Consider the following 22,916-nt stretch of genomic DNA (forward strand, 5'->3'; position numbering starts at 1 on the left):
ATTTTTTTTTTCGAAATTAAATTTTCAATTTTTTTGGTACTAACTAAACTAGTGTAAAACATAACTAAAAGTAATAAAATCATAACTAATTGAAAAACAAAATAGTTAAACTTATGAGTCGAATAGTTATTAATTTTAAACAAACTTATTATTAACTAAAACTCATAACATCTTAACTAATTAGTTGCAATGCTTAACTAATTGATTTCATTGCTTAACTAATTGGTTTCAGTGCTTAACTAAGTGGTTCATTGCTTAACTAATTGGTTTCGTTGCATAACTAATTAGTTTCGTTGCTTAACTTATTAGTTTCTCAAACTTAACTAATTAGTTCCAGTGGTTAACGTAATTAAATCCAGTGCATAACTAATTGCTTCCGGTGCTTCACTAATTGGTTTCAATGATTCACTAATTGGTTGCATGGTTTAACTAATATGTTACATTACTTAACTAATTTATTACATTGTTTAACTAATTGGTTCCGAAGCTTAACTTATTAGTTTCATTTTTTAACTAATTGATTCAATTGCTTAACTAATAGGTTTCAATGCTTAAAATTTTGTATTTTAACTAAAACTCTGAAATTCGTTTTCTGAAACTCAAAAATACATAACTAAAACTCAAAAAATCTTAACTAAAACCAAGAAAATCTTAACTTAAACTCGTGAAATCATAATTGAAACTCGAAACATCGTAATAAAGGCCTGAATTGAAACTAAAAAATACGTAACTAAAACTCAAAAAACCTTAACTAAAACTTTAAAATTCATAACTAAAACTTTAAAATTCATAACTAAAACATAAATCAGAAATTTTAACTTAAACTCGAAAATTTGTAACTAAAACTCAGAAAATAGTAACTAAATTTCAGAAAATCTTAACTAAAACTCAGAAATCTTAACTAAACCTCGAAAATTTAATCTTAACTAAAACAAGATTATTCTTAACTAAAATGAAATAATTCTTAACTAAAATGAAATTATTGTAACTAAAACAACAATATTCTTAACTAAAACAAAATAACTTATTACTAAAAGAGAGTATTCTTAACTGAAACGAAATTAACTAAATTAACCATCAACATTCTTAACTAAAGCAAAATAAGTCCAGCAATTCCACTAAAAAGACCATTATCTCAGAATTATAACTAAAACTAAAACATAATTATTCTTAACTAAATAAAAAAATAAGTGTAACTAAAACATTACAATTCTTAACTAAAACTAAAACGAAACTAAAACAACTAAAACACCATGGCTATGGTGGAAACTTCCAACAGGAAGAGAGAGAAGGTGATGAAATTAGCGAAGCCACATCAAAGCCACCTCGACGAGCACAACCTCTGTTCGATCAACAAAAACCTAATCAAAACCAAAAACAAAAATTAAAATCAACAAAATTAATAAAAAAAACTAAAAAGTCAAAAACCTAAAAGCAATAAGAACCTGAAGTAGAAGAAAGATGAGTGAAATGATTTGGAGGCGGCGACACAGCTTCCATGGTGTTCTTCCTTCGCTTGCAGGCACCGCCACTAGCAAAGATCCCCGGCAGAATTAACTCGGCAGAATTGCATAGAGTACTGCGGCATATGGAAACGAAGGAAAGGAGGTGGCGGATGCGGCGGCGATTAGTGGACGCGGCGGTGCTTGCCAATTGTAGTGGCGATGAAACGGCCGTCGGAGTGCGGTTTGGAGAGAGGCCAGAGAGGAGTGCGCGCAAGACGAAGATAGTGGCGGAGATGGTTGATAATGCGATTTCCGGCGAAAATGGCTGTTTTTGCCGTCATTTTCTTCCAAACCCTAGGAAATTGGGGATCGAGAACAGAGGAGAGAGAGAGATGGAAGAATGCTCAACGATGGCGGCGAGAAGTTGTTGGCTTCTTCTTCCAAATCTGCTGTAAAACCCTAACCCCAATCTAATGAGAGGAAGAAGAGAGAGAAAATGTTTGAAAGAAATGAAAATGCAAATGAAAAATAAATCATAAAATGTATATATATTTTCGTTTATTAGATGTTGACGATAGCTTATGCAGTCGCTTATGTGGCAGCATATGTGACATCAAGGCGGTCTTTCCTATGAGACCGCCTTTTACAAAAGTTTGTATTTGATCTTTGACTTAATTACAATAACTTTTTAATAAAAAAAGTTAAAAAAATATATATCTTAATTTTTTTTCAATAACGTCTATTTTTTCAGAAAAGATTAAGTAACATTTTAACAGTACTATGATTACACAATTTTGATGGTGCAGGCGTCTGCACGTAGCTCTAGGTGCACCGGGATCAAAACGACCAACATTAAACACAAAACGCGCGTTTTCATTAAATTCCTAGAAAAAAAAACGACACACTCGAGAGGCAACTCATAACCCTGTCGACCCAGCTCTGCCTGAAGCCCAGCTTGCACATAACCTTCTCCAGAAACCCCCATTCCACCCTATCATAAGCTTTACTCGTATCAAGTTAAGAGCCACCGTACCATCCCGCCCTTCCCCCTTCCTCTTCATCGCGTGAAATATCTCAAAAACCACAAGTGCATTATCAGTAATCAATCTTTTTGGAACAAATGCACTTTGATTTAATGAGACAATCTCTCCAAGCATTGTCTTCAATTTGTTAGCTAGAGTTTTTGAAATAATTTTGTACAACACGTTGCATAAACTGATCGGCCTATACTCAGCTAGTCTCCTCGGTTCATTGCACTTTGGTATGAGTACAATGCATGTTCGATTGACTTCCTGTAAGCTAATTTTCCCCCTCCTCCATCTCTTGACAAAACTTATTACCCCCGAGCCAAGCACGCCCCAAAAATTTTGAAAAAATAAAGCAGCACGCATACTATCGGGACCTGTAGCCTTGTTTGGATGCATTTGGAACAAAGCTTCTTTAATTTCCTCTCTTGACTCTTGTTGGTTCCCCTTCAAGTGTCTCTCACATATCATCAGTCACCCGTCTTTCAATTCCTACCAAAGCCTCCTCGACCACTCGGACCCTCTGACGTGAACAAATCTCCAAAGAACCTCGACACTACACTATCCATCTCCACTCTATCCGTACGCCATACCTCCACCTCCTCGTCCATGAGTCCCGATATTCTTGGCCTATGGATTTATGCTCTTGGGGAGGTTTTTTGTTGGATTTTATTGTGTTACGGTTTATGTGTTTGGCAATTTTAGTGTCCTCTAAGTTTGTCTTTGCTTAATTAATTGACATATCCTTTCTACAGGAGAGTTGGCTATGGGTATCTAATGAGTGATCAGATGGAGAGTTATTGATAGTTGTTGCAACGCTCTTGGATGGTTTGAGGGGATTAGTACTATGGTTTCGTCGGATTTTGTGTTAGAATTCGTGATCTAAGGTGGAAGAAAATCATGAAGAAAGGGTAAGGAAGCCATTGATGGAAGCTTCAAGCAATGTTAGAGGAAGAAGAGAGAACTAAATAAAATGTGTTTTTACTTTTTATTATTGGTTTAAGTAAGTGATTAATTAATACAAGGAGAGTGCGCTATATGTATATATACAAGCTACGGAGTACTAACAAATATAACAGACTTTCCTTATAGCAAGGAAGTGCAATCTCCAACATCCCCCCTCAAACTGGAAATGGTTGAAAAACATTTCCAGTTTGAACTGAAGTAGTGATCTGGAACCATTGCAAGCTGAAAAAGCTGACAAGCTACCGAACCAAAAACACATCTATGAGCATCAACCATGGGCAGTAACATTACTGGGAGTTGCCTGTTTATCAGTGGCTGCAAAAATGGATGAATGTAAAGTGCCTGCATTATCACAATACCAAGTTCCAGGTGTTGTGTTTGAGGCCAATGTCATCTAAAATATGGAGCTTCTTGTTTTGACTACATGGAATGGAATATGGCTTTGATCACTCCTTTTGCTTACATCCATTTCTTTGCTAATAAGTTTGGAAACCTCAAAAATAAACTTGTTCATGAATTGATGTCCACTGCAACAGGCTTAATTATGGCCTTGATCAAAGAGAGTAGTTCAATTGATGATCATTAGCCATTTGTGGTGGCTGCAACAGCTGTATTAGCATATGATCAAAGCGTATGCACTCCATACGACTCCATTAGCTAAACCAGCCAGGGAAAGAGGTAGCTAAACCGTTTCCAGTTCGAACAACTATTACATTCATTCTTGAAGCAATCCATATTTAATTCCAGCAATCTCCAACAACACACTACAGGTATTGTATGCCTTGTAGATGGCAACCTACTGGCCAACATAATTCCACCCTACATGCTCATTAACAACCGCATACACATCACTGTCATGTACCCAGGCTCCACTGTATGCATTTTATCAGGTCAACCAACAATAACTTGCAGAAATGCCCCATCAAGACTGCCAGAATATGGAACCAACTACTCTAATGAAATGATCCAAGAAATTGAGGTGGAAAGGAGATTGGAAAGTATGTGTATTAGGAATTTGTGTTTAGAATGGTGTAGAAAAAGATATGATCACATAAAGGACCATAGAATTGGTGATCAAGTTTCAGAGAGAATATTAGTAAAGGTTCAGAGAAAAAAAAAAAGATTTCAGAGAAACAATTCAGAAAAATATAGTTGAATTAAGAAACTGTCAAATCAACTTCAGAGAAACAATTCAGAGAAAATAGGTTCAGAGAAACAATTCGGAGAAAATAGGTTCGGAGAAACAATTCAGAGAAACAATTCAGAGAAACAATTCAGAACAAAGAGGACCTCAACCTCTGTTGGGCTACAGAAGAACAAAACAGACCTGATTTAGGTTCTATACTCTATCTCCAGAACAATAAAACAGACCTCAATCGCCAATTCAACAAGTCATCATCCAGCAACATCGAACTGACTATCAACCAAGTCAGTAACATCAATCATACGAGCAACCAGCCTTCATCATCATGCAACAAAATAACACCCATTATCCAATCTCCAGAAAACATCCAAGCAATCTCCAACACTTAAAACCATTACTCCAATTGGAAATGTCGAACAATTTCAAACAGATGAGCTCAACATTGAAAACCAAAAACACTTATCAATTGCAAGCAGACCCTAGCCAAAAAATAAATTACCCAGATCCAAGATGAGCCAGAATCTCAAACTACAACAACATCTTAGAAAAACATCCAAAAATTACGCACAAACACCAGAAGAATCAAATCTGATAACGCAAATGCAGCCTGGGATATACCATTGGAGGCATGTTTACACGAAGTCCTAACTGGATAATAAACTCTGAGGCTGGGTTTTATGGTAAAGCATCTCCAAAAGATTTCATCTCCTAATTACATTCCAGAAAATAAAGTGAACTCAATCTCACGAATCCATCGAAAGATCGAAACAATTTTAAGCAGAACTCACTCCAGTTCTCACAAAAAAAACCAACAACAACAAAATGCAATTTGAGCAAAAGAAATCAGGAACCACCAAGACCTTCAAGAAATATCTTCAAATATAGGCTCAAGTGAAGAAAAGAAATCGGGATCAAATGAAATCTCAGAATTGCATAATTGGTCGCTCCAAAACAAGCTTCCATTAGAGTTTGAGAACGAAATCAATTGGACAAGAAAAACTCGAACAATTCTCAAAATCACAAAGCATCATCGGCATCAACAACATTTCCCCGCGGCGATACAACGACGATTCCAAAAAAAAATGACGAACCAGCATCATCAATTTCATAAGGAGAAAGAGAGGTTTTAAGTATTACCAATCACATCATCAACAGAGGAAGCCAAGAAATCACGGAAACGAACTCAAAAATTGCAATTCACCAACATAAATCAACCCATAAGTAGACCCGTAAATCGAAACTCATGAGCAGAGAAAAGTTTGGGTAAATCAAACCTTGAAATATCAGAAGCAGACGTCGAAGAAAACGACGACGGAAGAGCAATTGCAACCCAATCACGGATTAACCTCTGTTCAGACATGCCGAGGAACACGGAAACGCAAATTGCTTCAAGAATCTATCAGCAATACCAGATTCTTGCAAATAATCAAAAATCTTCAAGAACTCTAGAATTTGGGGAAAACTCAAGAATCAAAAAATTGTTTGATTCAAGGTTCTAAAGAAGATTTGTGAACGAATTTAGAAGATATTAGGGTGAAATAAAGCCCTAATTCGTCGAATTTAGACCTAATTCGAGCAAAATTTCGGAGCAGGAAATTTTTGGGAAAAAGAAATTGATGAGTTAATTTGAACGAAAATATTATGCGGAATTGAAGAGTCGGGATCGTTCCTGCTCTGATACCATGTTAGAATTCGTGATCTAAGGTGGAAGAAAATCATGAAGAAAGGGTAAGGAAGCCATTGATGGAAGCTTCAAGCAATGTTAGAGGAAGAAGAGAGAACTAAATAAAATGTGTTTTTACTTTTTATTATTGGTTTAAGTAAGTGATTAATTAATACAAGGAGAGTGCGCTATATGTATATATACAAGCTACGGAGTACTAACAAATATAACAGACTTTCCTTATAGCAAGGAAGTGCAATCTCCAACATTTTGTTAAATAGGATTTGACTGTCGTGGTGGTTGAAGTTTGTATGCCACTTGGGTGGTATACAATTCTCAAAGTTCATTTGTCTCGATAATTAAGGTCTTTGAATAAGATTAGCGATTTATGTGGAGATATTACCGATTTACTGTGGTTAGCCGACTATCCCTGAAAGTTGAAACCTTTTGTTATGTTTTGTAATAAGCATTATTTCTATTGGAATGAGAAATCGAGAATGTTGAGTATTTGTGCAGCTAACGAACATAAAACATAGACTGAAGTATTTCCTTGTCTATTCGTTTTTCAAAGAATGTGTATTTAATAATTGCTTCAGTCTGTAAGTTATATTCCCATGAACATTTATAGTAAAGGGGCAATCTTTTAGGGTCGGACATAACTGGAAAATGGGGCAAACAATTAGGGACAAAGGGAGTAACACCCTAGAAATTCTAATGTGTAGTAGTCATAAAACCAATGATAGCAGAAACACACAAGTACTTTGTAGTATTTTGGAAATGTCACTACCTAAAGTAGACATATGATTTTAATGCTTAATTGGTCCCAAAGACATATGACAAATGAAGTTGTTGGGAGGGGGCTAGAGATGGTGGAAGGTTGGCAACGAGGTAATGATTGTGTGGGTTAAAGGAGGAGGAGAGATTAATGGATTTAAGAGTAGGAATTTTGGAGGGAGGTGGTTGTTGTGGTGGTTTTGAGAAAAAAGAGGATGAGGATGAGAGGGTGAGAAAATCAGGAAGATAAAGAGAAAGATAGAGTTTGAGAGGGAGCTGAGGCAGTTTGTTGGTGAGCATTGGCGCCTGCGCCGATGGTAATGGTGGTTGTTGTCGTTGTTGGGTGAGAACAGAAATAATGAGGGAGAAGCTGGAGGGAAGAGGGAGATGAGAGTATTCATTTTTAAATAATTAGATAAATGTAAAAACAAATTAAACCAATTATAGAGTGACATGTGTTATATTTTACCATTTTTAAAGAAATTGACTTGCTATTAAGGTTGTGGGTAAACTGTAAGATAACTCCCAAATGTTGGATTATTCATAAATAAGTCAAAGGTGATATTGGTTTTAGAAGAACAAGCAAAGGTTGGATTATTTTTTACAAATTTTCCTTAGATTAATCATTTTTTTTTGTTATAATGCCATAACGTAGTACTGCGTACCACGTATATTTTAAACCAAGTGACTTGTTTTCATCTTTGTTTTGTATTTTTAAATCTTCTTCAATTATGTCTTTAGACACACTCTTTTTTCTGGATGGTTTGTGTTCGAGCCGCGATGCATTTTTTATACGGTCTCCCTATCTCAGGGATTAACCGATCCGCGACGTATATTATCTCTTACCATATGATTTTTAGTGTAGCATGTTTTTTTGTTGTTACAATATTTTTGTTAGACATGTTTTAATATTAATTTCATATAATTAAATAGGATTAAATATCCTATATATCTTTGCACAAAAATACTAATTTGTACGTTTCAAAATTTCTGAATCAAATAAAGTACAACAGAGTATGTAGCAATCATCTCTTGTTCTATCAAAATTTTTGTCCAATAAATTTGAGTACCGCGTATGTGTCACTTAGTGATAGATAAATAAGAATATGAATCAGTAAAGAGTAAATGGCATATAAAAAGTAACCAAATTGCATATAGAAAATCCGGACTTAAAATAAACTAGATATAGCTATTATATTTGCTATCCCTCGAAGAGTTCAAAATTACGCTTTTATATATTTTGAGAAAATAGACCAATATCTAACACCACATATTCCATTACTTTATTTTGTTACGTCTCAAAACGTTGCCAATTCAATCAACCTTGTTAATTTGTACTCATAATTCTTTTCTCTTAACTAGTAACTACGACAAATTAAAGCTTATATTATAAGCTCATTCATTGTTATTCACTTGGAATGTAGTAATGCTGACCATGGTTAAACCCATTCATTATGTGTTGTTGTTGTGGAACAATCGAACCAACACTAACATCTATGTCCTGCCTCATTTTCTCTCCTCCATGCATGTCGTCTTGCGACACACAATTACCATATAAACCCGAACCAATAACGGGCCCACATTGAGCCCGAATACAATCCACCAATGCAACATTGTCATTGATTCCTCCATTATAATTCATCTTGTTGTTAATACCACCCGATCCATTAGTATTTACGCTCCATCCGATTAATCCATTTCCAGTTTTGTAAATTGACCCGTTACTGTGCCCATTTTGGGCCACATATTGACCTGTTTGATGATGGACTTGGATTTGGGTTTGGGCCTGATTTTGATATGACTTAAGTTCATCATAGATTTTTCGGTACTCACCATATGGGCCTAAAACTGGATCCTTTTGGCGACATAGGGCCTCCCACACGAGAGAATCTGTGGCCTGTTTTCGGTCCTCGTCGTTGTGGAGTGTTCTAACCATTTTTTGGACATTGCTAACACCAAACACTTTGTGAACTGCTTGGAATTCCCGGACTTTTTCAGCTGGGAAAAATGGAGCCAAAATGCACTTATCAGTGCATCTCTTCCTTTGGTGTTTGCATGCTGCACATGCTTGGTGTGTGCCAGAAATTCCATTGGTCCTATGCATGATTCTTATAAAAAAAATGAAACGAATAAAATTATACGAATGTTCTAAACTAAATTAATAAATTTCAAAATAAACAACTAATCACAATGTATGATTATGTTGCGTTGTTTGTGAAATAAGAGAAAAAATGATAATTAGGATAGCCAAAGGAAAGAAATTCTATTATTGTGTATGATTTGTATATATAGGTTATTTAAGAAAGAATTGCAAGTAAAAACATGTAATTAAATATTAAAAATGAGAGAATGACAAGAAACACATGATTAGAAGTTGATGAACTATGCAATATTTTGAGCATGAAAAGATGGTTTAGTGTTAAAAAACAAGCAAGTACTTATGATAGGTTAATCTAGGATATGTAGGTTGATCACAAGAAGATTAAGGCATGAATTTAGTATTTTATGAACAACAACAAATGAGAAGATTGATTAACGAAGATTAAGGAGGTGATAATATTGAGTTTATGCTAATGATAAATATATATATTTTTTTTTATAATTGTACCTCTACTTAATCATGTACGTCATCACCCAATATCTTTAACAACTTTATTTGGCATAAATATTTGATATTTGATTATTGTCTCTAGCACGAGGAATACAATACTTTTGTTACTCTAATTTTTAAGAGCATAAACTGAAAAGGCTCATATATAGCTTATCAAGTTGGAACACATACATATTGTCAATTGACAAATCCAATTTCAAACATAGTAACATATTAACATAGTAACATCCCACATTCCCATGGTAGTCACCGAGTCAGTAACTCAGTAGTACACCAGTACGGAGTAGGGTACTCCGTAATAATTTCCGGTAGAAGCGGAGTTGGTCGTCACCGAAATGTAAATGGCGAAATCACAGACACCATTTCTACACTCCCTTTTCTTCATCTTCGTCTTTTTCATCGTATCTCTGATTCATCTTCTCCATCCATTCTTCGCGGAATCCATCCCCTCGGTATACTCTCTCTTTCCCTGTCAAAATCATACATTTCTTCCTAATTGGCATTTTATCATTCATTCATACATAATTTTATTTTTTCTATTCCTTTTTGGTGAAATTGCAGACGCCAATTATTTTGATTCAGATGTAATAAAATGAAAAGATGGTTCCAATTCCTTCACCAAAGATCGTCTCAACGACGACTTCTGCGATTGCGTTGACGGCACCGATGAACCTGGTAACCCTCTCTTAAACCCTTTTGATTTTAGGGAATTGTGTGACTATTTTTTTGGTCTACAATTTGGTCTCATTTCTTGTAAATTGAGCTAGAAAGTTTTCATGATAATGCTGGATTTAATACTTCCTAGTTTAATTTTAAATAATAATACGGAGCACTTTTTTTTGTTCTTGCTCGACTATGTCTACAGTATAGTAACTAATATTGGTTGTGATGGTCTGCAAATTCAATTAGAATTGAGCCGAATACGCTTTGGACTGGATTCAAGGAAGCAATTGCAGGAAACTTGATGAATTGGATTAATGGAAATTGGAGATTCATATTCTAAATTCTGATCAATTATGCACAATTCATCAATATACAATAATAAACTTCTCATGTTCTTAAATGATCAATTTATCCCTTCAAGTTTGACTTGATTCACTTAACTAAGGTTTCCAAGCTTGGAAGATAGAAAAAAATGCTAAGGTCTGGTATGGTAGAGCTTTTGTCAAAAGATCTCCATCCTCCTATGAACTGGGGACATGACAAGTTTCAGGAAAATTCGAGTCAATCTTTTCCATGACAAATGACCCGTCCCTATTCAAGTGTTTTGTTCTCTCATGAAACACGGAGTTATGAGCAATATATTGTGCACTTGTGCTTTCTTATTGCCGCAATGCATGATAATAACAAAGAAATCTTACAGTCTCACTTACAGTAGCAGAATGCTTCTGTATTCAGCTTTTGCAGAAGATTTGTTAACTTTTCTGTTTCTTAGTCTTCCACGAAATGAGATTGTCCCCTAAAGATATGTAACGTGCACATAAGGATCTGCTTGCTGACTAAAACTCCAATCAATATCACTTTAAGCTTGAACTTTTAGAGAAGTGCTGGCTAAGAAGTAAAGGCTTAAATAGTTAAATCAGTTGGTCCCTTCAAATATTTGATAAAATTAAGAGCTGCCATGCGACGAGGCTTTCTAGGATAACTAAGAATCTGACTTAGGTAGTTAGGTGGTGCACTGAGTATGACAGATCTGGCCAATCTACCAACCAATCTTCTATATGTCTCAGGATCGGGCAAAATATCCCATTATGCGTAGCTGCTATCTGTTATGAATTACATCACTGGAGTAGAAACTAAAGGAAGAAGAAAGAGATTTTGATTAAAATGGAACTACAGAGAAATACGTGGAGTTGTCAAGCTTTCGAGTGGCCTGATTCACTCCCAAGAGCTTAACAAAGCTAATATGACACCTCAATATTCTGGATAACTTTCTTATTGCCTAATCTCTCTTATTTATAACCTTTTCTGATTCTCATTTCCCTTTACTAACCCCGCCTATCTTCCTCCTCACCGTTAACAGACTAAATATGGAATACCTAGCTTTCCTATTAGGCTATTTCATTACACTATCCAACCTGAATATATTTGGCGTGTAAGTTGGAAGCAGTGGCGGTGCCAGTACGGGTTCAGTGGGTTCAACTGAACCTGTACTGGCAAAAACATAGAAGAAGTTCGCGAGTTTCTGAACCTACCAAATTTATTTATATAGAATTTAGCGCTCAAAATATACACAAGATAGAGGCTGGAACACTGGTGGAGCGGAAACTGTTTTCCCAGTTCGTTTGGCGTGTCATATGGTCGCGGGTTCGACTCTTCGCAAGGGAAATTCTAAGATTTTTGATTTTTTTTTTTTTTCTTTCTTTTCTTTCTTAGTAGCTATAGTTTTGAACTTTTAATAAATAATTCTTTTATTACTAAATGTATTTGAAATTCTGAAAATTATCCAACGCCCTAGAAAAAATTGGATTTTGTTTTTATTCATTTTCATAAAAATAAATTCTTTAATTATTTATCTTATGTACTATAGTACGTATGCAACCTTTTATTTGTATTCAGAAAAATCTGCTAATGTACGCTCTGTACAAAAAATATGACTTATGTTTTAATTTCGAACCCTTAACAAAAAATTTCTGGCACCGCCACTGGTTGGAAGTAGGCTCAGGAACTTTCACATAAGTTGAGATTAAAAAAAAAGGAAAAAAAGAAGAGAAAGAGTTGAGGATCATGAAACTAAAGGTAAAAGTAGTGATAGACTTGGCATTAGCCTAACTGCGGAAGTACATTATAAAGATGAATAGCACGTGCATAATATTTGTACTTAGGTGGAAGCTTATTTGGTCAGTCACTAGAAGAGAATTTTCTGGAACAGTATACCAGTTTGAGGAGAAACAACTTCATCAGAAATAAAAGAAAATGTCTTTTCAGTGGGAACATTATTAAATGGTTAGATCTTCTTTCCGAAAAAAAGAAGTATTGAGTTGAAGATTCTGAAAAGGGAAAGTACTTTCATTGAAGCTATGAAGCTATCTATGGTAACAAAAGTCTTTATGATTTTGAAGATCATCAACTTCTTAACCTACTAGAGCTGGACTTGTCTCTACTTGTATCAGTGTTGTAAGAAAGACACTCACAAACAAAACCCCTAAGCTGTACATAAGAAGAAGATTTGTGAAGTAAATTTTAGAAGGAGTTTTCTAATCTCTCTTAAGTAGTAGCCAGGATATGATCCCCCCATAACCTTCTAGGAAGCATAGCATGAATCTTGAGAGCCCTAGCTACCTCAAGAAGATACATGTGTTTTCACTCAACCCTCCCATTCTGCTGTGGAACACCCACTACACTCCTCTGGGAACTACCCCATTAGCAAAAAAAATAGACCACTACACTTCTTCTGCAAGATTTCTTTACCTTTATCTGAACTGATACACTTATTTTTTCTTCCCTAATTGGTTACTAACATGAGCCATAAATGGATAATGGTCTTATGAACCTGGAACTTGTTATCCAAAAGGAATGTCCCGGTGGTTCTGCTGGTCATCATGTAATGAACTCACTTACTCAAAACTCACAGTTCAAGGGAAAGGTTGTAATTTGTAATGATAATGCTTAAAGCTTGTAAACATGTAATGCTTGAGAACGTTCAAGAGGTTCTCTACTCTCCCACTTTCACCTAATACAATCAACATGCCTGCATACTCACTTCCCTCCCCTTTTAATTACAAAGTGCTTACAAAAGACAAACAACATAAAGGAAAACAAAAAAGACAATAGGCTTAATGTTCCTTAATGGCTTCTCTCGCCTTTCTTTGGATTGTTACCACTGTCCAAGGCATAGATAAAAAATGCGATATCGGTCACGATCGCGGGATCGGTCGCGGTCTCGGTAACAAAAATGATGTGCTAGTCGCGGACCGTGTCGCGGTTGTCGCGTAGGAATTTGAAATTTGAAAAAGAAGCCCCATGTCATCCCCACTCACTACCTATTTTAAAAATCAGTTTTAAGGTAATGACCATGCACAACTTTGGTCATTCCCAAACTATTCCTTTAGTTTCTGGTAATGCCTTGAAGTAGTGAAGGGTTTCCCGTAGCATTGATTCCGCTCCATTAACATTCCTTTGTATCAAAGTAAACAAGAAAATAGTTTTAAGGTAAAGTGGTAAACTTAAAAATACAATTTTAGGGTAATGACCATGCACTACTTTGGTCATTCCCAAACTATTATTTTAGTTTCTGGTAAAGGGGTTTCCCATAGCATAGACTTCCTAGTCATACGTTAGCTCGTCCTAGTCCTATGTAGACTGCACCATAGTTTTTTCTACGTCTTTGAGGCAAGTATCATGCAATCAGAGTTTTTTTTTTTCTTACATGATGTGGCACCTATCCCATATTTGTCTACAACGTACTTCCATATTATTTTGACCGGCATACTTGACAAGCTCGTGTGTTCAGAGTGCTAACTGATGATCAATAATTGCATTATTATGTCACTAGTCTTATATGCACGCGATGCGTGCGAATATAAGAAACGATTTGTGTTATTACATTTAAACCTGAAATAACATCTAAAAAATATAATATAAATTTAATGCTTGCGAATATAAGAAACATATAAGTTAGATAGAGCCGAACGCATATAAACAGATTGGTTAAAATGGTAAGAATTTATTTAAGGGGCTAGATTGATTAAAATGCTTCTTTAGGTTTTTCCTATTGGGTAGGTTGTCATTATATTCTCTATTTTATAAGTGTGGAGGGTATTTTAGTAATCCAAGGGGGACACCAAAAGTGGATTTACTAAAATAACCTCACCTCTTCACTTATATAATAGAGATGCACTGATTGAAAAAAGTTATTATTATAGTCTTGGAATAAGTGAAGTAAATTGACCATTAAGCATCTTGGACTATCAACATAGCATTATTATGTCATGCACTAATTGAAAAAAGTTAGGACTGTCTAGGTGAAAGTTAAACAACAGGAATTTATAATTAGTTTGTTCTGCTAGGCTTCTGATTTTGGTTTTCGTCTGTGTTCTTGCTAAATTATGTTCTGCTTGCTGTAGTCTACTCTGATGTTGTGGTGCACCTGGTTTCTTGTTGTTGCCTGCCTTGGTGATTGCACTGTTTTGTTGTCCAGGTCATGTCATTCAGATTTAGTATTTTTGTTTTTCATTTTCTGATTTATGTGATTGTGCATCTGAAATTAATATCACGAGCAACAAGTTTAGATGGTGAGAATCTAATATTGAAATATTGCGGCTATATCCTTTAATCACAACTTATTTTGCATCACAGAGAGTGAGACATAGTGTGAGTTCAGGCCTGGGTTGATTTGAGGATTGCTTACCTTTTCAGGTTTCCGTATTACCGGCTCATTGGCTTGGGTTGATATGTGTAAAGCCCTGGACTGACTTTACCACACACACACAACACACAAACAGGAATAGAGAAAGGAGTTGTTGATTACTAGGACTCAACGGTCAAGGATTACAAAATGCAGTAGCTTTAGGCTACAACTCTCAGGTAAGTAACTTGAGGTTACTACTCTCCAATTCACCAATAAATTCTCAATCCCTTTCCCTTCCTCTCCTCTCTTATTTATACAAACTAAGAAGTAAACAACAAGTACAAAACATTAATGCTTCCTCTGCTTTCTTTGTCAGTTTGTGCCAACTGCTGTCCCTGCTGTAGCTGTGTTGTTGTTGTGGTTGTGGTGCCTCTCCCCTCTTCTGTTGCGCCTGTAATAGACCAACATAGGTGGGTCAGTGTTGGTATGGTCCATTACAACACCCCGCCCCCAAACCAACACCTTGTCCTCAAGGTGGAAGTCCGGAAAACGGTCATTGATCAAGCCTGCCACTTCCCACGTAGCATCAAATGAGGGCAAGCCTTTCCATTTGATCAAGACCATGGTTTCTTTCCCCACACTTGCACGCACATCCAGCAGGTCCTCTGGCTCCACCATCAACTCCAACTCAGAAGTAAGTTGATCAGGCAAGGATGATGCAGTCACCACTTCTCCAACTGCTCGTTTCAGCTGTGAAACATGGAATACCGGGTGAATTTTACTGGTGGGAGGTAACCTGAGTTTATAGGCGACCACACCAATCTTCTGTATAATCTCGAATGGGCCATAAAAGCGGGCTGACAATTTCTCATTGGGCCTCTTGGCTAACGAACGTTGCCGATATGGTTGTAATTTCAGAAAGACTTTGTCCCCCACTTCAAAACTCTCATTCCTTCTTCTTTTGTCAGCATTATCTTTCATGATTTGTTGGGCACGCAGCAGGTTGAGTTTGAGTTCATCTAAAACTCCATCTCTTTCACGTATTAACTCATCCAAGGAATCAACTGGTGTCTGCCTTGCCTCCATCCTCATTAGACGTGGTGGATCCCTGCCATATACAATTCTAAAAGGGGTCATGCTAGTGGATATGTGAGGTGAGGTATTGTAAGAGTACTCAGCCCACGATAACCACTTAGCCCATTCCTTCGGTTTCTCACCCGCAAAACAACGCAAATATGTTTCCAGCCCCTTGTTAACGTTTTCCGATTGTCCATCCGTTTGGGGATGGTACGAAGTACTCCTCTTCAAATCGGTGCCATGTAATTTGAACAACTCACGCCAAAAAATGCTGAGAAACACTCTATCCCTGTCTGAGATAATTGAAGCAGGGAAACCGTGCAACTTCACAATATCACGAATGAAAGCTGCTGCCACAGACAATGCGGTGAATGGGTGCCTAAGCCCAATGAAGTGAGCATACTTTGACAATCTATCAACCACAACCAATATTGTATCAACCCCTTTGGAGAGAGGCAACCCCTCAATAAAGTCCATGCTAATGTCTTCCCATACCGCCACGGGTACAGGTAATGGTTGCAACAAGCCAGCGGGTTGCTGTTGCGAGTGTTTGTTTTGTTGGCATACTCCGCACTCCCGTACATACCTAGCTACACTTTTTCTCATCCCCCGCCAAAACCACTCCGAGGTGAGACGGAGGTAAGTCTTAACCTCACCGGAGTGCCCTCCAACGGGTGAGTCATGATACTCACGAAGCAGTAGGGGAATAAAAGCGGAGAGGTGTGACAACACTGTTCGCCCTTTATACAACAACTTCTCACCCACCAACGTGAACCCCGCCAACTGTTTTCCCTCCCTAAGCTCCTGTTTAATCCTTCCCAGCCCTTCATCTGCCTTGATTTCTTCCTCTAATGTATCCCAATTTATCCCCTGTGAAGTCAGCAATGCACCCAATTCCAGTGTGCCAATTTCAAGCTCTCCTTCTCCTTTCCTCGAGAGTGCATCAGCCACTCGGTTAGATGATCCGGGTTTATATTGTATGTCAAAATCAAAGCCAATCAACTTCCGAACCCATTTTTGATAATCAGCCCCGATTTCTCGCTGTTGGGTGATGTGCCGTAGACTTTGCTGGTCGGTTCTGATCACAAAGTGTCTCCCAAGGAGGTAATGCTTCCATTTTTCCACGGCCAAACAGATTGCCATTAGTTCTTTTTCGTATATGGACCTCCCTCTCGCTCTTGGCCCGAGCACACGACTATAATAAGCGATTGGGCGGCCTTCCTGCATCATCACAGCCCCCAATCCGTAGCCCGACGCATCTGTCTCCACCACGAACTCCTTACTAAAGTTTGGCATAGCTAGTACAGGGGCGGTAGTCATGGCTCTCTTCAGCTCTTCAAAAGCCTGTGTGGCTGCTTCACTCCACCCGAAATTGTCCTTCCTCAATTGTTCAGTGAGGGGATGTGCAATGTGGGCGTAACCGGCAATAAACTTTCGGTAATAACCCGTGAGACCTAGGAAACCCCGAAGCTCCCTCAAATTTTTCGGTGTGCTCCATTCTTTCATGGCTCTGATTTTTTCTTGGTCTACAGACACACCATGGCTGGATATTACATGCCCGAGATAGGCTACCTCTTCCTTCCCGAACTCACACTTTTTGAAATTCGCAAACAACTGATTTTTTTCCAGTAATGACAACACTAATTGCATATGCTTCACATGGTCAGTTTCACAAGAACTATATACCAATATATCATCAAAAAAGACAAGAACAAATTTCCTCAAGTATGGTCGGAATACCTCATTCATAAGTGACTGGAACGTCGCCGGAGCGTTGGTGAGGCCGAACGGCATCACCAAGAATTCATAGTGACCCTCGTGGGTGCGGAAGGCCGTCTTGTGTGTATCTTCCGGTTTCACAAGAATCTGATGGTAACCGGCTCGCAAGTCTAGCTTTGAGAACACCTTAGCACCGTGCAACTCATCAAGGAGTTCATCAATTACGGGGATTGGATATTTATCAGGAACGGTCTCTTTATTGAGGGCCCTGTAATCCACACAGAATCGCCAAGAGCCGTCTTTTTTTTTAACTAACAACACGGGACTCGAGAAGGGACTGGTGGATGGCTTGATGATTCCGGCTTCTAACATCTCTCGGATTAGCCGCTCTATCTCATCCTTCTGCACTTGAGGGTATCTATATGGTCGAACACCAACTGGATCACTACCTTCCTTCATGACAATCGAGTGTTCATGCCCTCGGCTCGGCGGTAACCCCTTCGGAAGCCCAAAGATGCCTTGAAATTTTCCCAGAACCTCGTGCAAGAACAAGGGTACAGTTGGCCCTTCACTGGTGATTTCCTCCACTTGGTTAAACTCCAGTAAAATCCCTCCCCCTTCTCTCCTGATTACTTTCAGCATTGCCTTCAAGGAGATTAATGATTTAGCTAGTGACGGATCCCCTTTCAATGTTACAGTCACACCCTTATCCTGATACTTCATAACCTGTGTTTTCCAGTTGGTGATCACCGGTCCTAGCTTCTCTAACCACTGAATGCCCAGTATTACATCCGAATTTCCCAACTCCAGAGGCAAGAAATCTTCTTCTATTTCAATTTCTGAGTTCAATTTCAGTTTCACCTGCTTACAAATTCCTTTACCTTTCACTGCCTCACCATTACCAAGTGACACTCCAAACCCCATTGACTCCATAACAGGTACCTTTAATTTTTCCACCGCCCGGAGCGAAATGAAGTTGTGGGTGGCTCCGGGATCCACCATCACCACCACCTCGCCGTCTCCGATGCGCCCGACCAATTTAAGTGTCTTCGGGTTGGTAAGGCCTACAATCGAATTAATTGAGAGTGTTGTCGGTATCTCCTCCTTTCTCTGCTCCTCCAGCGAATAAAACTCACCACCGACTTCCTCTCCGGTCAGCTCCTCTCCACCGTCTTCCTCATCCACCAACAAAACATTCATCTCCCTCTTCTTACACTGGTGGCCGATGCTCCACCTTTCATCACACCTAAAACATAAGCCTTTAGACTTTTTTTCCTGTAATTCACGCTCAGTCAATCGTCTTGTTTCTCCAATGCCGGAAAATCGCGAGTTTACTGTAGCAGAACGAGGTGGGTTGGTGTTTGGGGAGGATCCGTAGGACCCACTTGAGTTAACTGGTTTGAGGTACGTGTTTTTTGACAGTGGGTTATACTGGGATGGGTTTAAAACATGGTTCTGGGCCCCTGAGGTTGTTGGTGTTGGGTTAGTGGCTATTGGGCTTTTACTGAAATATGAGAATTGTCCACTCCTGTTATTCCCATACCCACTTCTTCGTACCCGGTTACGTTCTTCAACCCGAGTAGCTAGATCCATCGCTTCATCCAGTGTATACGGGTTTAGAACCCGAATTTCAGCTTTAATATCATCTTTAAGCCCATTCACAAATTGCCCAAGCATTATACTCTCTGGAACGTCATCTAGAGGAGATGCTAGGTCAATGAACTGCCTCACGTAGTCAGCCACCGTGGTGGTTTGAGCCGTCGCCAACCATTGTTCGTGCAAAGTTCCAGCATTAGTGGGGCGAAACTTTGCCAAAACTCGAGCTTTCAACTCCGGCCAGCTTCTCATCGGTCTCCGGCGTGATTCAAACGTGAACCACCTCAGCGCATCCCCCTCCATTGACACCACCGCGGCATCCATTTTCTCAGTCTCTGTTAACTTGTAAAAGTCAAAGTATTTTTCACCACGAAGAATCCAGCCGTCTGGATCGCTACCTTCAAACAGAGGCATATCCAATTTCCGATACTTCCAGTGACCGCCGTTCCCCCCACCTCCATCGTCGAACCCACCTCTCCCAAAGTTCCTGCCAATCCGCCTCGGTGGGTTCATTTGATTTTCCGAGTACTCCTCCTCCTCCAAGGTCTGAGCAGGGGGTCTGTTAGCCAATAAAGCCTTCACCTCTTCTTGAAATTTCTCCTGGTTCCTTTTCATCAACGCCAGTTGCGTCTCTTGGTCCTCTCTAAATCTATCAATTCTGCCTTCTAGGCGGATGGTAGCTGCATCTACCGTTTCTTGATTTTTCTGTGTGTCCTCCGCGCTCTTGGCCATGAATTGCTCAGCAAGATTCTTTTGGAAGGTCTCCATACTCTCTGTTAAGAGCTGCTGCACCCTCCCTTCCAAGGTGTTCATCCGTTGCCCTACTTCTGTGAGCCCTCCTTCTAAGGCCTCAAATCTCAGCGAATTTGAAAGCACCATGGCTACCCTTCTTCCTCAGGACGTGGCTGCTCTGATACCAAGTGTAAAGCCCTGGACTGACTTTACCACACACACACAACACACAAACAGGAATAGAGAAAGGAGTTGTTGATTACTAGGACTCAACGGTCAAGGATTACAAAATGCAGTAGCTTTAGGCTACAACTCTCAGGTAAGTAACTTGAGGTTACTACTCTCCAATTCACCAATAAATTCTCAATCCCTTTCCCTTCCTCTCCTCTCTTATTTATACAAACTAAGAAGTAAACAACAAGTACAAAACATTAATGCTTCCTCTGCTTTCTTTGTCAGTTTGTGCCAACTGCTGTCCCTGCTGTAGCTGTGTTGTTGTTGTGGTTGTGGTGCCTCTCCCCTCTTCTGTTGCGCCTGTAATAGACCAACATAGGTGGGTCAGTGTTGGTATGGTCCATTACAATATGGCAGAAACTCTCATCGAGCACAAGACCATTTGTTAATCTTCTACTAATTTGGGCGACAATGATTCAATGGCATTCTACAGTTGAAGCCAATGACAGAGTGAAGATATTGATTTCCGTAGTAGTTGATATTGGTATGTATTTCTAACATTTCAATTCCCCGCTCTCCGTAATAATTTTATGGTAATGACCATGCACAACTTTGGTCATTCCCAAATTTTTTGTTTTTTTAGCAATGGCTTGAAGTAGGAAGAATTCTTCAATGGCTTTCCTAAAGAAAGCCATGGAAAGCACTATTCCTAATGCTCATCATCCACCCTCCATTTCTCCACCTAATCACTCACCATCTATTTCAACATATTACTTATTTAATTTACCTATATTCATAAATAATTTCCCAAATATTTAATAAATCATTTCTGAAATTGCTTTGGGAAACTAATTTCTAAAATAAAAAAATAGAAAATAGTTGGTGCTGGAGCTGTGCGTCCAACTTTAAGTGGAACCTTGATATTTTCCAACTTTCAGCTGTTACTTTTTCTTTATGATTCAAGTATCCATATAGATTTGTAGGATACGTCAAGGCTTGGGAATTACCAATGCATTTAATTCTTCCTGCACAATCTTGAAATATTTTTGACTTTGTCGTAGTGAACATGAACTTGAAATGCAATACTGCAACTTCCTATTTCTTAGATACGGAGTACAATTTTGCTTGTTGTAGACTTGTTGATGCAATTTTCTAATTTTATGCTTAGTTTTGCTGATACTTGATTAGTTTAGAAGTTGACATTACCCTCTGAGATGCAAATTCAGGGTATTTGGAAAGTCAAGCATGAAAACATGTCTGTCTTGCATGCAGAGGCAAAGAAACTGATGTACCAGTTCTCTTCTTTTATGCTCAGTCTTGCAGAGAATTGTTGCTCCTACTTTTTCTTCAACAAGCTGTTATCATTCAGCTTATGTTTGGCTTATTTGCACACGTTTTAGAGCTTCTGTAGTAAGTTGCTCTTTTGTGGTCAATCTTAAAGCTTTCGTCCTTTGATTTATATGCAAGTTACTAGAATTTTTTGGATTCTTTTGACGGTTTGGTTAGAAGGGTTAATGTCTCTCATTAGTGCTCGTGATGTTCTTTTCTTTAATTGAGCTATTTGCATCTTGCATATGCGCGCATTTTCACTTTTCCAGGGTAAAGTTTGCAGTGTTACAGGTTACCACAGATTGAAAGGAGCCAATGTACTATTTCCTTTTGGTTTCTAATGCAGCACCGGTATGTCCATCAAGGTTGCAACAAATAAACTTGTGACCATGAGTATATAGGGTTGATCTGTTGCACGTGTACTAAATTCTACACCGGTATGAAAATGGCAGCGCTTCTAGCGAAGGGGTTGGGGATCCGGCCCCAAGATTACAAACAATAAATATGGAAGTTTTTACTTTGTTTCCTACAAAATTGAGCAGTTTAGAAGGTATATAGGAATGTAATATATGTATGGCCAAACAAAAATGTAGAATAATATATGTATGGCCAAACAAAAATATAGAATAGTTATATGTTATTATCTTGAACAAATATAACCTTTTTGTGGTGGGAGTCTTGTGTAGTTGGCCTTTTTGTTATTTTTATCTCAATAACGTAGAATAGTACGAAGTATATTTTATTATTTTTTCAGTTACTCATACAAATAATTCTTTGTACAAAAGTACTTTTTTAGTCTGGCTGTTTCATTTTAAAAAAAGGGTAACTAAGTCTATAATAGTTTGTAGGTAATTATCATATAGATTTGGTTATTCTCAAATTATCCTTTTCCTTTAATAGTAGGGTTGTTTCCCATAGAATTATTTCTTCACCATTAACATGCATTTCATTGTATAAAAGTATCCAAGGAAAATAATGACAGATTGTTTAATAGGCAACTACAACTATATGAAAGTGATATTTCAATCATCCACAACACATGTGAGAGATGAAGTTTAGATTCAAACTAGCGTTTGCCCCGGGCGATGCCCCGGAGTACAACGTTGAATACTATATGAAGCATTTTTCTACGACTATTTACACGTGTTGGTATGCGAGTTTGACTTTTTTTTAATAACTATCCGGAAATCGTTTATTTTATTTGGATTTGGTGTGTTGTGCATAGCCAATGGCGGATGTTCTATATGGCGCGGGTGGGCCCGCCACGAAATTTTTTGTAGTGCGTTTTCTGTTACGGCCCCCTCTAAAATTTGTATATAATTGTTTAAATTGCATACTATACTGTTTAATTTTTCTACTGCCCCCCTCATA

The 22,916-nt window shown here is 38.1% G+C and overlaps 1 protein-coding gene and 1 long non-coding RNA gene across 3 annotated transcripts; one reads left to right on the forward strand and one right to left on the reverse strand.

The window, feature by feature from the left end:
• Window positions 1-8,231: 8,231 nt before the first annotated feature.
• Window positions 8,232-9,272, reverse strand: LOC110787785 (LOB domain-containing protein 2). Its single transcript, XM_021992436.2, has one exon. It carries the CDS (start codon window positions 9,119-9,121, stop codon window positions 8,423-8,425), a length of 699 nt encoding a protein of 232 aa, XP_021848128.2. The 5' UTR covers window positions 9,122-9,272; the 3' UTR covers window positions 8,232-8,422.
• A 417-nt stretch (window positions 9,273-9,689) lies between these two features.
• Window positions 9,690-22,329, forward strand: LOC110788420 (uncharacterized). Of its 2 annotated transcripts, none has more exons than XR_008932915.1 (3): window positions 9,690-10,080; window positions 10,190-10,303; window positions 21,829-22,329. It is a non-coding gene; the product is annotated as an uncharacterized lncRNA (long non-coding RNA). The 2 variants fall into 2 exon arrangements; XR_008932914.1 differs by having other exon boundaries at window positions 9,691-10,080; window positions 21,822-22,329.
• Window positions 22,330-22,916: the final 587 nt, after the last annotated feature.

The sequence above is a fragment of the Spinacia oleracea genome, chromosome 4 (genome assembly GCF_020520425.1).
Source record: "Spinacia oleracea cultivar Varoflay chromosome 4, BTI_SOV_V1, whole genome shotgun sequence".
Taxonomy (NCBI): Eukaryota; Viridiplantae; Streptophyta; class Magnoliopsida; order Caryophyllales; family Amaranthaceae; genus Spinacia; species Spinacia oleracea.

What these genes read in the sequence shown, in the direction of transcription:
- LOC110787785 (XM_021992436.2), bottom strand. Translation starts at nt 9,121, where the DNA reads ATGCATAGGACCAATGGAATTTCTGGCACACACCAAGCATGTGCAGCA.